At 42.5% G+C, this 14,428-nt stretch overlaps 1 protein-coding gene across 1 annotated transcript in view; it reads left to right on the top strand.

Annotated features, from left to right (window-relative positions):
• The window catches only part of EFNB2 (ephrin B2), a 43,041-nt gene extending 29,291 nt beyond the window's left edge, over positions 1-13,750 (top strand). Inside the window, exons 3-5 of the mRNA XM_082675965.1 lie at positions 10,266-10,358; positions 11,085-11,198; positions 12,931-13,750. Of these exons, the coding sequence (XP_082532091.1) occupies positions 10,266-10,358; positions 11,085-11,198; positions 12,931-13,319 (596 nt within the window). The 3' untranslated portion in view covers positions 13,320-13,750. The remainder of the gene's footprint in view (positions 1-10,265; positions 10,359-11,084; positions 11,199-12,930) is intronic.
• Positions 13,751-14,428: the final 678 nt, after the last annotated feature.

The following is a 14,428-nucleotide window of genomic DNA, read 5'->3' on the forward strand; positions in this document are numbered from 1 at the left end:
TTGAGACTCTGTTCATATTCAACTGCGTCACCTAGGCAGTAGTGACAGCTTATCTCATTTAAAGCTAGACAGAGATTGCCCTGTGAGCACTGTTTCTTATTCCCAAAATAACTCATGAACGGACAAGATGACTGGTTCTTAAAGCAATGGGGAGAGACTGAAAACCTCCTATGTAAAATAAGAGCAGATGAGAAATGAAGGCGATTCCTTGGAAAAAAAGAATTATTTAGGAATTGCTCAGAGTAAAACTGCCTTTACTATTTCATAAAATACATCTTAATATCTCTAGCACCTGTATTTATAGCTTTTGCAAAGTTTACTTAGACTTGTAAATAACTGAACAGTCCTGGAGACATCTTTGTACAAGCATGAGAATGAGTTCTTTCTTAATAGCCTTTAAATATTTATCATCAAAATTTAAAGCAAAATAAAGTACTTTAAGAAATAGCCAAGAGGCATTAGACAGACATGAAAAGATTACTTGGCGAAAACTTATTTATATAGTTTTTAAGAGTCCCACGTTTGTTCCTAACCGTCTGAAATCTCAGGCTGGGTGTTTGATCACTTAGAGGGAAGTGTTATGGCCTCACACACTCTTTGAGACTGTCACTTTACAGTCTCAAAGGACAGGTGACAGAGGAATTTTTATCACTGTGAGAAAACAGAACTTGGAAAGTGTGAGTAGTTTAGTACAGTTCACACAGCCATTGAAATGTCAGGGGCAAAACTCAAACCGGGTTGTCAGACCCTTAGACCAACGTCATTAGTTTATGACAGTGTCTCCTGGGTCACCAAGCATATACATGTACACAAAGCAAGAGGAAAGATGGTCTAGTCCAAAGCACACTACTTACAGAGTATGGTAAAGAGAGTACGAGTACATACACGTCACATACATAGTGACAGTCAAGAGAGCATATGTACATACATAGTGCATACGTAGCAATGCAAGGATGCTGCTCGAACTGGATATCAGACAACTCTGTGTTTGTATCAGATGTGTTGGGCCAGAGGCCCTGTCCTTTGTTGTAACATATAACTAACTTCAGTCATGGGCCCCAAAGTTGACCTAAGAAATTCTACAGAGCAGTAGGAAAGGAGAAAGGGCCATTGGTTAATGGTGGTTGTAATAGAAATTTGTCAGGTCTCCTGAATTTTCTTTTTTCTTTTTAGAGCTACTATCAATCAATTCCATTTCGTCAATAAGACTTTTCTTTGTGTTTTATCGAGTACAGTTGACCCTTGAACAACACAGGTTTGAGCTGCTTGGGTCCACTTACATGCAGATTTTTTTCAGTAGTAAATCCTCCAGCACTGCACTGTCTGCTGTTGGTTGAATCCGTGGATATGGAATAACTGCGGGTATGGAGGGCTGACTATAAATTGTACTCGGATTTTCGACTAGGTAGGGGTTGGTGCCCCTAACCCCCATGTTGTTCAAGGGTCAAATGTACTCTGAGCCCCTCAATGGGAAGTGGCTAAATAGTAAAATTAAAAATAATAAAAATCTCTCAAATGTACAAAAGAGGTAGTAAGAAACTTCAAATTTCCTTAGCCAAGTATACAAGTGCTACAGTTTGTGTGGATGGATGGGTGGATGGGTGGATGAGTGGACAGGTGGATGGATGGAAGGAGGGAGGGAGGGATGGATGCATGGGTGGATGGGTGGATGAGTGGACAGTGGATGGATGGAAGGAGGGAGGGAGGGATGGATGCATGGGTAGATGGGTGGATGGATAGATGAGTGGATAAGTGTATAGATGGATGGATGAGCAGATGGATGGACAGGCAGAACCTCTGTCAGGAGCGTAACTGATCACTTCACAGAGGAGCTAGGCTGTGTGTTGCTAAAAGACAGTCCTGCTTTGCAAATGGCTTTCTGCATTAGTGGAGTAACCCAGTTTCCTTGTTCCTGATGTTAAACCAGGAGATGAAGGTATTCTTTTATTGAAGCAAACATGTGGAAAATTGCTCTGGCTTCTTGGAGCATAGAACACATCCCCTGAACGGAATTAGGTTCATGTGTAGGGCAAATTCAGACAGGGCACTTTACCGGGGTTACCACTGGTCTCTAGATGGTCAAAGCAAATAACATCATGTCCATCTAAGCTATTATGCCATCAGAGTGGTGCATTTTCTCATCTACAGTGTTATGTTCTAAGCTGTCAGCAAACATTAATTCAGTCACTGGTGAAGCCCTACCACCCAGAGGTGAACTCTGCCTCAGATGGAGGTTTTCCACTTCAGTGCCGCGGTCTCCCAATTACTGGGTCATTAATATCATTGCAGGCGATTAGTGACAGCAGACTGAGCATGAGGCTTCTGGGATGTGTGCCCTCCCCACTGTGAACTTTTCACTCTGACCCTTCGCTCTCTAGACATTTCCACATCTCCACAAAGATATGTCAATGATGAAGACCGTCAAAAACTCGGGATGGGCTAGAAATTGTGTGCTAGAAATAATTCATGCAAACACATGTTTCTTCATGGCTCAGAATATTTTTATTAGATGTTATCACTATCTCTTGACCAGGAAGTCTCATATTTTAAAAAAAATCAGAATGCTTAAGTAAAGCTAATATAGACAATAGGGAATTATGTTTTATCTTTAGAACTCTGACATCATTCTTTTTTTTTTTTAACGTGAGTTTGGTCATTATATTGAAGTGGTCATCTGGCCCCCTATTTTTAAAACATGATTCTTCTTCCTTAGTAGGTTTCAGCCCATATTAAGGTTGACTCCCATGTATAAAGGTAAATTATGCTTTAACCATTGACTATCACATTCTCACAATTCATTCTGAATCATTGTGACACTAAGATTAACTCCCTGAAAGCACGCTAGATGTAAAGTTTTTTAATGAAATCTTGTTGAAAATTTTTCTTGCCTAATGAGAGATTCTACCTGCATAAATCATCATAACTTGTAGCAATAAAATTTTAGACTCAGAAAAGGATGTTTTCCCACAACAGAATTTATGAAAAATCAAGACATCAAGGTGTTGCAAGCAATATTTTGAGGGGAAAGAAAGTAAGCCACTCATAAATGCTCTCATGTGTTTAAGCATGCCTCTTGTAAAAAGAGGGGCCAGGTGATTTATTACCAGGCCTATTTGATCTTTCTCAGGAAAGTGTCAGAGCACCCACTGAGCCTGGAAGGTATTTCTGTCACTGACATATCCCTGCTATGTGTGCACATACTTGCACACTCACATTTACCACCTGTTCTTTTCCACTCTGGTTGTATATAGTCAGTGGCTTTTCAGGACTATCTCGTCAAAGATGACTATGGCTCTTAGCATCTTCAGTGATTGTCACTACCTTAATTTTTGTATACACTTCTTAATGGTGAAGAGGTTTAATGAGTAAGCTGTGATGGAATTTCTTATGTTCTAGGGATGGTGTTTACTACCGTTCTCTCTATAGGCTGACCTCCCTCAACGTCCAAGTCTCACATAACACGGGAGATAGGAAATATACTAACATATATTGGCACCTTTAGACTCAGTTCTTTGTATCTTTGTATCTTCCCTCTTCCCAAAAGAGTGAAGGTGGCAAAGTAATATGTCATCCAATCTTTCAGTGAATACAGAAACAAAAGCAGTTTACAAAAGTTTCAGGGTTACATTTCTCAAAACTCTCATTTCTAAGCTGTCAGTAGAATATCCTATCATTGCTCGTGGTGAACATTTAACATTGAGGAAATAAAATTATACCATTTTATTCGAGAACATCCATTTACACGGGATACTTGGTATCTTTACTCATATTTTAATATGGGAGAATGGGCTAAATTGTGACTCTGGTTTTTTAACTCATTTTTCCAAAGCGTTCTGTCTAGTGGAGAAACTACTTAATTGTGCTGTAAAGAAGTCACTGGGGCTAAGCTAGTTGTTACCTCTTAATGCCTGACTTACTGCTTTCAAATTTCAAAACACAACCAGAATGATGTGGGTTTAGTTCAGGTGATTCATCCCATTGTTCTGGAACACCGTTTCCTTGGGTGAAAAACACACACATCCTGTAACTTCCTTTGTATTTTTCTTTTGTCAAATCGAGGCCATTTTAAGAAGAATCTATAAAACTTTTACTCTAAGATCAGGCATTCTGGGATAAACTGCCGTATGTGTTGAAATACTGCTGAACTTTTTTTGATATTACACCAAGCAAAATAGTGAGGCCTTTGGAAAATCATGGTGGTGTATTCTCATTTCTTTGATTATAAATCCACAGAGAAAAGCATATAAAAAGGAAGAAGTTAGAAGAAGTGATTTTTTTCATCGTCCTTTCGGCACATTATACAGATGTTTTTGCTTCAGAAGTTTTTATTAATTAAAGAAAAGGGCATTTATTTTTGGCAGTCAGGGGTTGTTGTCATTTCCATGGTTAGAATTTTTCTTCTAAGTTGGTATCTTAAAGGATAACCGTGATACCCAAGGCATTGAACTACACTGAGTTCTAGAAATTGAATTCCTGTCTCTTTAGTACATTTTTTGAATGTGCATCATATATTTTGAATTTGAATTCGTGTCAGGGTGTGAAGTAGGGTAGATCTTAGCTTCCTGAGTTTTATATTCACATTAGGTAGTTATATTTTTATCAGCCTTCTGGTTTTCAACTTACATACCTCAGTTAATTTTTTGTTTTTAGACACTCAAAAATTTGTCAGCCCTGCTAGAAGAAAACAGTAACCTAGTTTATGTGTCATATTTATTTTAATGTCATGGCTTTACTTTTCACGTTTCTCACTTGGTTCTGCTTCTTTTATTTCCTAAGTTTGCCAGGTAATAGGCATCTAGTTCTTCTAGTTCTTGAGTTGAGTTTCAGGAGACTGATATGTTGAAAGGCTGCCCTAAGAAATCAGAATTAGCAGGGCCAGTGTATGATGACATGATGGACAAGAATAGTGCCAAGAAGATGATAGAGGACTTTCATAAAATGCTCTTTGTTGTGTAATCAAATAAGAGCAAATTTTGTCATGTGCAGTTTATATAAACACAAAGTTTTCATTCTTACTAAAAAATTGAACTCTCTCATTTTCCTGACCCTGTATGCTTATTATCTGTGTCTCTTTGGTGGACCTCTTTGATGAAGTTCATAAAAACTATTTGCTTTGGAGTGTCCATCAACCCCCCACCCCATCCCAGCCCCATCCCAGTAAGCCACATTTAGTATAGCGACTTCCCTGGCGGTCCAGTGGTTAAGACTCCACACTTCCAACGCAGGGGGTACGGGTTTGATCCCTGGTCGGGGAGCTAAGATCCCACATGCCGTGTCACACAGCCAAATAAAAAAATAAACAAATAAGTAAAATAGTATAAAATGTCCTCAATAGTATATTTTGATGTTTCATTCTTTCCATGATAACCTAAGAATACTCCTTCATAGGGATGCATTTACTCTGTAGAATTTTTTTCTGCTGCCCTCATTCCTAACCTCTTTGTGCATGGGACCCATATTTCGGCACACATCCAGCAGTTAATTCTCCATCTGACTACCGAAGTGATAGACTGAAATAAAAACAGCCAAGATCCAAGGCAGCAGCTTACCCTTCCTGGTGTGCAGAGCAGTAACAACCAAATGAAGACGCATTAAAATGCGATAGGACTTCCTCTCCGTGGGCACAGTCTAAAAAACACAGCCAGAAATATTCCTGCCCTTTCAGTCTGCTTTGCCCACTGGTTCTTCTTTTTTCTACTCAGATAACCAGCACACCGTAGATAAGTTCGTGTACAAATAAATGGGAACGCCCGGATGTTGGCGGAGTAGTTTTCGGATGTGAAGGGAACTTTTAGGCATTGTGAACTCAGGGTACTTTTTGCTGAGCGATGATCTCCACCCACTTAAAATCAGGCCCTGGGGGAACAATCTAGTGATTTCAGTGCACTCACTACATGCAGTTAGATCCCTGAAGCAAAAGCTTTTAAAAGCACGCTATAAAATGCCCATGTATCTTTATTAAACCTCTTTTCTAACTAGATATACTTTTCTAGTAATTTTTAATTTTATAAAGTCTATTTTTTCCCTGGGCCAAGGAAAAACAAAGGCCTGGCACTAAAAGCTTAGATATAACAGTGTTAGTTTTTCTATCTCTAAATGATTAAATGCAGTTTCATACAGTTAGTACAGTAATACTGTGATTGTGGTGGCATTAGATGATGCTGCTAGAGAGACGCAAAGGAAAGCTAAGTAGAATGAGGTTAACCGTTTGTTTTTACTTTATCCAAGTTAAAAATTCCCAATACATTCAAATCAACAATAAGAATAATTGCAAAACCGTCTCCTGAAATGGAGGTAGATTTTGTTCCCAAGCATTAGCAATTTCTTGTTGTATTTCAAAGTCAGCCACTAAGGCTTTTAAAGCTTCTTGGTGACTGGCTGTTGCAGCAGAAATCAGAATATTAATCTTGAGGCTTTATTGCAGAATTCGCTGCCAGTAAAGAGGCGCCATGAGGACAGAAGACTTTGAGCTGCGCCATTTCTCAAGGTGGTGAGGTGGGCAGGCAGCTCTAGCGTTAGGCCCACGCTCTCTACTCTCCATGTTAAGCAGATCGTGGGGAAGAGACATTAATTTTTACTAGGAGATCAAATATAAAGTAAGTTGAAGTTACTCTGAGTTATTTTATAATTGAACTTGCTATGAAGTTGACCTTCTGAAGTTTCCGTTGGTGCTCACATCTTGAAACAGGGTTTTCCGAAATCAAGTTATCTGTAGTGAGGTGGATGGACCTAGAGTCTGTCATACAGAGTGAAGTAAGTCAGAAAGAGAAAAAAAAAATACCGTACGCTAACACATATATATGGAATCTAAAAAAAAAAAAGGTTCTGATGAACCTAGGGGCAGGACAGGAATAAAGACGCAGACGTAGAGAATGGACTTGAGGACATGGGGAGGGGGAGGGGTAAGCTGGGATGAAGTGAGAGAGTGGCATGGACACATATACACTACCAAACGTAAAATAGATAGCTAGTGGGAAGCAGCCTCATGGCACAGGGAGATCAGCTGGGTGCTCTGTGACCACCTAGAGGGGTGGGATGGGTAGGGTGGGAGAGAGACACAAGAGGGAGGAGATATGGGGATGTATGTATATGTATAGCTGATAAACTTTGTTATACAGCAGAAACTAACACACCATTGTAAAGCAATTATACTCCAAGAAAGATGTTTAAAAAAAGCAAAAACAAAAACCAGGCTTTTCCCTGACTGCTTACATCATACCTAACTTGGGGCAAAAATCTTTTCTGGCGGAGCATCTAACCATATTTTTTGGGGGTGGGGGGGCTGCACCACTCGGCTTTTGGGGATCTTAGTTCCCCAGCCAGGGATCGAACCCCAGGCCCCAGCAGTGAGAGCGCCGAGTCCTAACCACTGGACCGCCAGGGGATTTCCTCTGAATTTTAAAGTTTAGCCCCCCTTTAAGCAGCCAAGTATTGGGAATGCTGTTTTGTTGTTAGGAATGAATTTTTCAGTATCTTCCAGTAGCCTTTGCACCTTCCAAGCTGACTTAAAGGGGAAAGATGCAGAGCCCAGAATGCAGCAGAAGAGCCCTCCTCACTCCCAAAGTTCTGCCTCTTGGCCTGCCCTCCCCCTTCTCCCCTCATCCTCCCCCATCCCAGCAGTGGCCTCGGCCTCCAAGAACTCAGCAAAGGCAGCATTTTCAGGTGCCTTCTGTGCACCTCCAGGGCTTGAGGGGTTTAGTCCTCCCCCAGGCATAAAAAAAGTTTCCACTGTGAAAGATGCAAAGCCGTTTCATCTCACACTACCCAGTTTTCTTCCTACCATGTATAGTTGTGGATGTTAAATTATAGATTGCAGTTTAATTTGAATGCTTTTGGAGTTCTTTACATTTGGGAGTTCTTCAGATATCACTTTGAGTAAACAAAAGGGAGCTCTCCACGAAGGCATTGGTATTCAGAAAAGGCACTGACCTACGCATTAAAATCAAAAGAAAACGCCACTCAGATTATGTGCACCTCTTGCACTTCCAGACTGACAAAGCAGAAGTCATCTGTAGTTTCTGCCTCTGCAGATGCAGTTCTGAATTCTGTTTACCAGGGACTGTTCTCTGCCATGCCTTGTCTGTCCTTTCTCATATTCCTTTATTTTTTTCTTTTAGACCTGAACCTTTTACCTTTTTACCTCAAGGTTAAAATAAATATTCAGTAAATCTGTATTCCTCCCCCCACACACCTTTTTTCTTTCTGGGTACCACCCTTCAGATCTTATTTTTATCATTTGTTAACTTAGTGTTAAACTTTTAGCAAGAAAAACTTAGGCATTGAACTTTGCATTGGGGTGCATTTATGTGTATATTAATTAGAAAACATGGAGATTCCACTTGAATTAAGTAAACTAAACCTTTGAAACTGTCAGCCGAATAAAGACATCCGCTTTCCACTGTTTCTTTCTATATAAAAGCATATCCTACATCTTGAGAAAGATCAGATGAGAAAACTGTGAATAAGTGAAGATCATAGCACTGCTCTGAAATTGGCCAGAAAGAGTGCCTGCTTGTAGATATCCATACTGTTCTAAGCCTTTAGGAGGAAAGGATACTTTGAAATTTAGGTACATGTTTGGAAGAAACAAAAGGGAAAGAAGATGGAGAAAATGGGGGAAAAAAAAAAAGATTTTTTTTAAGAGTCGCAGAAGCATGCAGAGTTAGTTCTTAGGTATTTGTTCTAATTTATCTGCCACACATTTTCTCAACAATCTACAAGAGGATACTATCTACTTTTCACCCTAAAAAACAAAAAACTGATGGCAACTTTTGCCCAGTTTCCCAGGAGAAACTCTGTGTCAGCAATAGAAGAAGAGTGAGATATGATTGTGAGGCTGGACTTTAAGGAAACACTCAGATAAGCAAAGAGATATTTTTGCACACAAGAGGCAGCGATTATTATTAAGGAAAACAGAGAAAGTAAAAGTCGCTAACTTGAGAACACAAAGACAAGTCAATCCTGGCCTTGTTTTCCAGCCAAGATAATTACCCACAGCATGCATATTTCCATGCATGCTTGTCCAGCTTGTCTGCTGCCCCACCATTTGGAAAACAAACAGCCCATTAAAAGAATGTCTTTGGATGAATTTTTTTCAGGAAATCTGTCCCTTTTTCAGTGCTTTTAAAAGTATAGAGTTAGTTGACAAAACTTTGATAATTAAAGTAGAGAAGGATTTACCTGGCAGAATTGTTTATGAAACATTTACGTTCCCTGCCCCTTGAACTGTGGAGGAATGAAAACGTCTCACTCCCCACCTCCTTTTCTCTTCTGGAACTTGACCTGTAATTTAAATCCTGTCCCTCAGCAAGGTACCTGGCAGCCTATCTTTTTACAGCTTTAGTTACAGCGCTCTTCAGAGAACTCACCATCCTAAAGAGATAGAACAATGGGTTGAAACAGAGTAGGGCATAGGCTGTTGGTAAAAAACAGACACCGAAAATGGTCAAATGTTCTGTCTTTCCTCCTCCTTCTCGCGGTGGGAAGGGCATCAAGCTGGTGGACCTGAACCAAGTCCTCACCTTAGGTCCTGAGCCGTCCCAGGCCCCTCAGAGAGCAGTGTGCACCTGTGAGTCCCTCTGTGCATTCAGAGTTCTGCACCAGGGAGCTCGGTTGAAGAGTTTGACCAAGGTCGATGGTGGTGGTAATAACACATCCGTTCTTTCGGGTCGAGTACAAAATGATGGAGGAAAACTCCAGAATTGGAAGACTTGCATTCTAGTACAACCTTTTAAGCTCAAGCAAAGCTGAGGAAAGAAAAGGGGCGTGGGAGTCTCCTCTCCAAGTGTTTATAGAAGTTGGATGCTTGACAAACAGGGAGCATCAAGGTAATTGTTCTTGAGGCAGGAAATCTATAGTAGAGGAAGCAGGTGCTGTGTGATGATTACCACGTTTTGAAATTACCGTATTTACTATTCTGCTTTTAGGAGGTTAACTCCAAAATAGTCAGGTTTTTGGAAGATGCTGTCCCTTTTATCTGTAGAATCAGACAAAATCCGTTAATTATAAAGGGAGGAGAAGGCACTTAAGTACATTGGAAACCAGAGGTCATATGTGCGGCAGTGTGGACGATATCCATCTTTCTTTATTTCTTTATTTTTTTCGTTTTGCCTTTCAGCATCCCATACTTTAAGAAAACTTGTGACTAAGGGTGAATTCTTATTTTCCAAATTGTTTTCAGACATTTCATGTTCATGTAAACTTGGCTTATTGATTTCCTGATTTTTTCTTTATTTTTTTGTTTTGTCCATTTTATTTTTAATCAGCTACATCAAATGGGTCTTTGGAGGGCCTGGATAACCAGGAGGGAGGGGTGTGCCAGACAAGAGCCATGAAGATCCTCATGAAAGTTGGACAAGGTAAAGACCGTCTGCTGCTTCACGGAGCCACTGATCTGGTCGAGCCCCCAGCTAGTATGGCGCCAGCGTTGCCCACACGCGCCTTCACTCACTCTGCAGTTTAGTTTCCAAAGTAAACTTTTCTCTGCACCTTGAGCCACTGACAGATTTCCTCAAGTTGTTGCAACCCACTTCTTTTACTGGAGATACTTCTAAAAGTTGAGGTCAGCCAGGTACAATGTCTATTGCCATGTCTGTATCTACAGATATATTTTTCCTTCTTAAAAGCAAAACACCTCTTTGGTTCACCATTAAAATATCCAGAATACAAACTAAGCTTCTGCCATTTTGCCCATTTCTGCATCTTGACTACAGAAGACTTGTGTTCCCTGAGCCTTTTCACACAGAGATGACCTCTTGTGCAGAAAGAAATATTCTTCTAATTAGAAATTGGGATAGTAGTCAGTCAACTCACTCAGTTAAATTAAAATGTCATCTGCAGTGCTCTGCCTGCCAAATGCAAGAATCCCTACGGTTTCCACAGATGGCCTCACCATCTAAACCTCTGAAATAACTAGTAGAACCGTTTTGTTTTCAAAGGAAAATTATATTCTTGCATCTCACAGTACTTTGCATAAAGAATCTTATGTTCATTTCTATTTGTGCCTCTTGAGATATAGATCCAGCTCCTAAAGCTAGAGCCCATCAGATGTCTGTGCTGTAAGTAATCGCTTGTTTTTCATATAGATGCGAGTTCCGCTGGGTCAACCAGGCATAATGATCCAACAAGACGGCCAGAACTTGAAGCTGGTACAAATGGAAGAAGTTCAACAACAAGTCCTTTTGTCAAACCAAATCCAGGTATAGCAGCGTGACCCATGTGTGCCTAGGTCTGTGTGTTCCACACTGCTCGTATCACAGCAGGTAGAACAGAGTCCAAGTACTTCTGCACCAGGAGGATGAACTTGTAGCTCCCGCAGTCAGTAATCTTTGCTCTCGGTCAGTTGTTGTCAATTACTCAACCAGAATAAAATAATTAATTCCCACAGAAGTCTTACATTCAAAAGAGTAGAATTCATCATAATTGGCTGTAAGTGCCAATTATTAGCACTGCTCTTTCAGATCAAAGCTGTTTTCATTGGCTGACACTTTATCGTGCTGTTTGCAAACCTAGCTTCAAGCCAGTGTTAATGTATATATAACTGTACCAGTGCTTCATCTAGTTATATCTAATCCACAGAGAGCCTGATTGATCCTCTTCTACATTCAAGATGGTAACATCTTAAAATGTTGCGTAATGCCACATTTTTCAGGTGGTTTCGTCAAAAATTTTTTTTCACATTTTCAGTGTAGAATAAAATATTAAACGGATTCCTGGCAGAGGTTTAGAATACTGGATAAAATTGACTGCCGTTTAACTTCGGTTTTTTAGCGGTCTTTGAACAAATAGCTATGTGTTTGTTACCACGGGAATGAATTTTTTATATGGTGGTCGCTGAGCAGACGTCAGCAGTTCCGTATTAGGGATCCGCATGCCTAGTTGGTAGTCGTGCGAATTTAGCATCTGTAGCAATATTCCATCTCTTTCCAAGCTTCGAAGAGGAAAGTTGTTATTTCTAACTTTCAATGACAAGATGTGTCAAATTCTTATGACAAACTGATAAATGGATAATATAATGATGCCAGGCAATTTTTTAGTGCTTAACATTTGGGTTGGCAGTCTGTTCCGTGTGAGAGTTTTCTGCTGCCTTCCAAATATATTTTAAGTGTAAATCAAATAATACAAACGAGTTACGGGTTGAACGTTTTCCCAGGCCCCATCCCTCTTTGCAAGCTCTCCAGCCAGCCGTCGGCAGGGCTTGTCTTTAAAGGCAGGCGGTTTGGATATTCCCATGAAGCCACGGTAGCCAGAAAGGGCACGAGAACAGCATGGCCTGGGCGGCAGATGCTGACCTGGAGAATCGGCCACTTCCCTTCTTCCTCCTGGTGGTGGCCGCAGGCTGGCTGACCTGGGTTAAGGCGTGGGGCAAGATCAAGGGCTGGCTGTCGCAACCTGTCCACGCAGCTGATGGATGATGATGTATAGAAGGGAAGCAATGAGGTCTGGGAGCAGCATCAAAGTCCCACCTGGAGTTCCATCTCCCCGATGGCTGGCTTCTGCCGTTTGCATTTAGCTATTTTTTAAAATTGAAGTATAACTGACTTACAATGCCGTGTTAGTTTCAGGTGTACGGCACACTGATTCAGTTTTATATATATACATATATATATATATATATTCGGTTATGTATAGATATTCAGTTATATATACACACATATATTCTTTTTCCGATTCTTTTCCCTTATAAGTTATTACAAAATATTGAGTAGAGTTCCCGGTGCTCTACAGTAGGTCCTTGTTGGTTATCTCTTTTATATATAGTAGTGTGTATCTGTTAATTCCCAGCCTCCTAAATCTATCCCTGCATTTAGCTATTGAACGAGGCGCTTGGTTTGCCAGTCTAGCTGCCAGGGAAGTGTCTGGCCAGCCAGCAGCCGGCCAGCCCCGGCGAGAGCGGTGACTCTTCCGGCTGCTCTTTCCCACCCCCTGCAGGTTCCAGCACAGACGGCAACAGCGCCGGACATTCTGGGAACAATATCCTCGGTTCCGAAGTGGCCTTATTCGCAGGGATTGCTTCAGGGTGCATCATCTTCATCGTCATCATCATCACGCTGGTGGTCCTGTTGCTCAAGTACCGGAGACGGCACCGCAAGCACTCGCCGCAGCACACGGCCACGCTGTCGCTCAGCACGCTGGCCACGCCCAAGCGCGGCGGCAACAACAACGGCTCGGAGCCCAGCGACATCATCATCCCGCTGAGGACTGCGGACAGTGTCTTCTGCCCTCACTACGAGAAGGTCAGCGGGGACTACGGGCATCCCGTGTACATAGTCCAGGAGATGCCGCCGCAGAGCCCGGCGAACATTTACTACAAGGTCTGAGCCTCGGCGGTGCCTTCGCTTTCCCGGAGGAAACTTACTGTCCCGCTGCCGCCCGCGGAGGGTCCGAGGCCCCCTGTGTCTGCGACGGACTGGCGCACAGCGGGGAGAGGGGACACTCCTTCTCGGGAGAGCCCTGTGGAGTCGGACAGCTTACTAGTCTGTAGCGTTTCGGCCGCGGTGACAAAGGATGCGCCCCGGCAGCTGGAAGACTCGCGTGGAAGATGCGTGTGGGGACCGCGCGCGCCCCGCCCCTCTCCTCTTCCGGGTACCACGGGCGTTCGGGCCTCCGCAGGAGCCGAGGGGAGACAGAGCGGTCGGTGGGCGGGAGCATCCCGGGCAGGTGTCCCAGGGCCCCCAGGCTGCTGGGCCTGGAAAGGCCGTCCTCCGCCTCGGGCGTGGCCCTTCCCCCCCCCCCGAGCTGCACCCCGGACTTGTCTTGTCGCACAGACTCTGGCCGCGTGAGGCTCTCGGAGAGCGCTAGCTTTTAGTCCTCACTGTTGCACACACTCCTGTCATCCAGGGCGCTGCAGGCCTTCACATGAGATTTCTTCTCACGCCACACTCCGTATCACTAATGAGACATTAATAACGTTTGGCGTCTCCTGCTTCATCTGTTTGCAGCAGCTACCGCCGAATGGGCGATACAAGGATAGAAATTTTGTTTGCTAATAAGGAGCCTTCCAGTCAGATACTAGGCTGTCAGCCCGGGAAGGTGAGGAGTTCACGGGAGGGAGGGCCGGGGGAAAGGCCGTCTGCAAAGGCAGTTCAGCTCTGCCACCTCTGAAGCAGAGTTGGGAGGGAAAACTCCAATTAGATAGCACAGCACTTTGGTTTTGCTAAGATTTTAAGAGGCAAGTAGGAGACACAACGACACACACGGTAGATTAGGGTGCATTTGAAGGAATTCACTCTTATCAAAGAGCAATGCACAGGAAAAAAAGAAATAGTCCCTCTACGCTGGGTGGAACAAAGGGGCATTGTTGGTAGAGGGCCAGGCTTGGAGGGACGGATGGACACCGGCAGGACTCTCGTGGTACTGGCAATAGGATGTACAGCGGTGAAGCTGTAGGAAAGTCGTCGGTCTGCTTTGGGTAATGTTTAAGGCAGAC

This window comes from Grampus griseus (assembly GCF_964374135.1).
Source record: "Grampus griseus genome assembly, chromosome: 18".
NCBI classification, from domain to species: domain Eukaryota; kingdom Metazoa; phylum Chordata; class Mammalia; order Artiodactyla; family Delphinidae; genus Grampus; species Grampus griseus.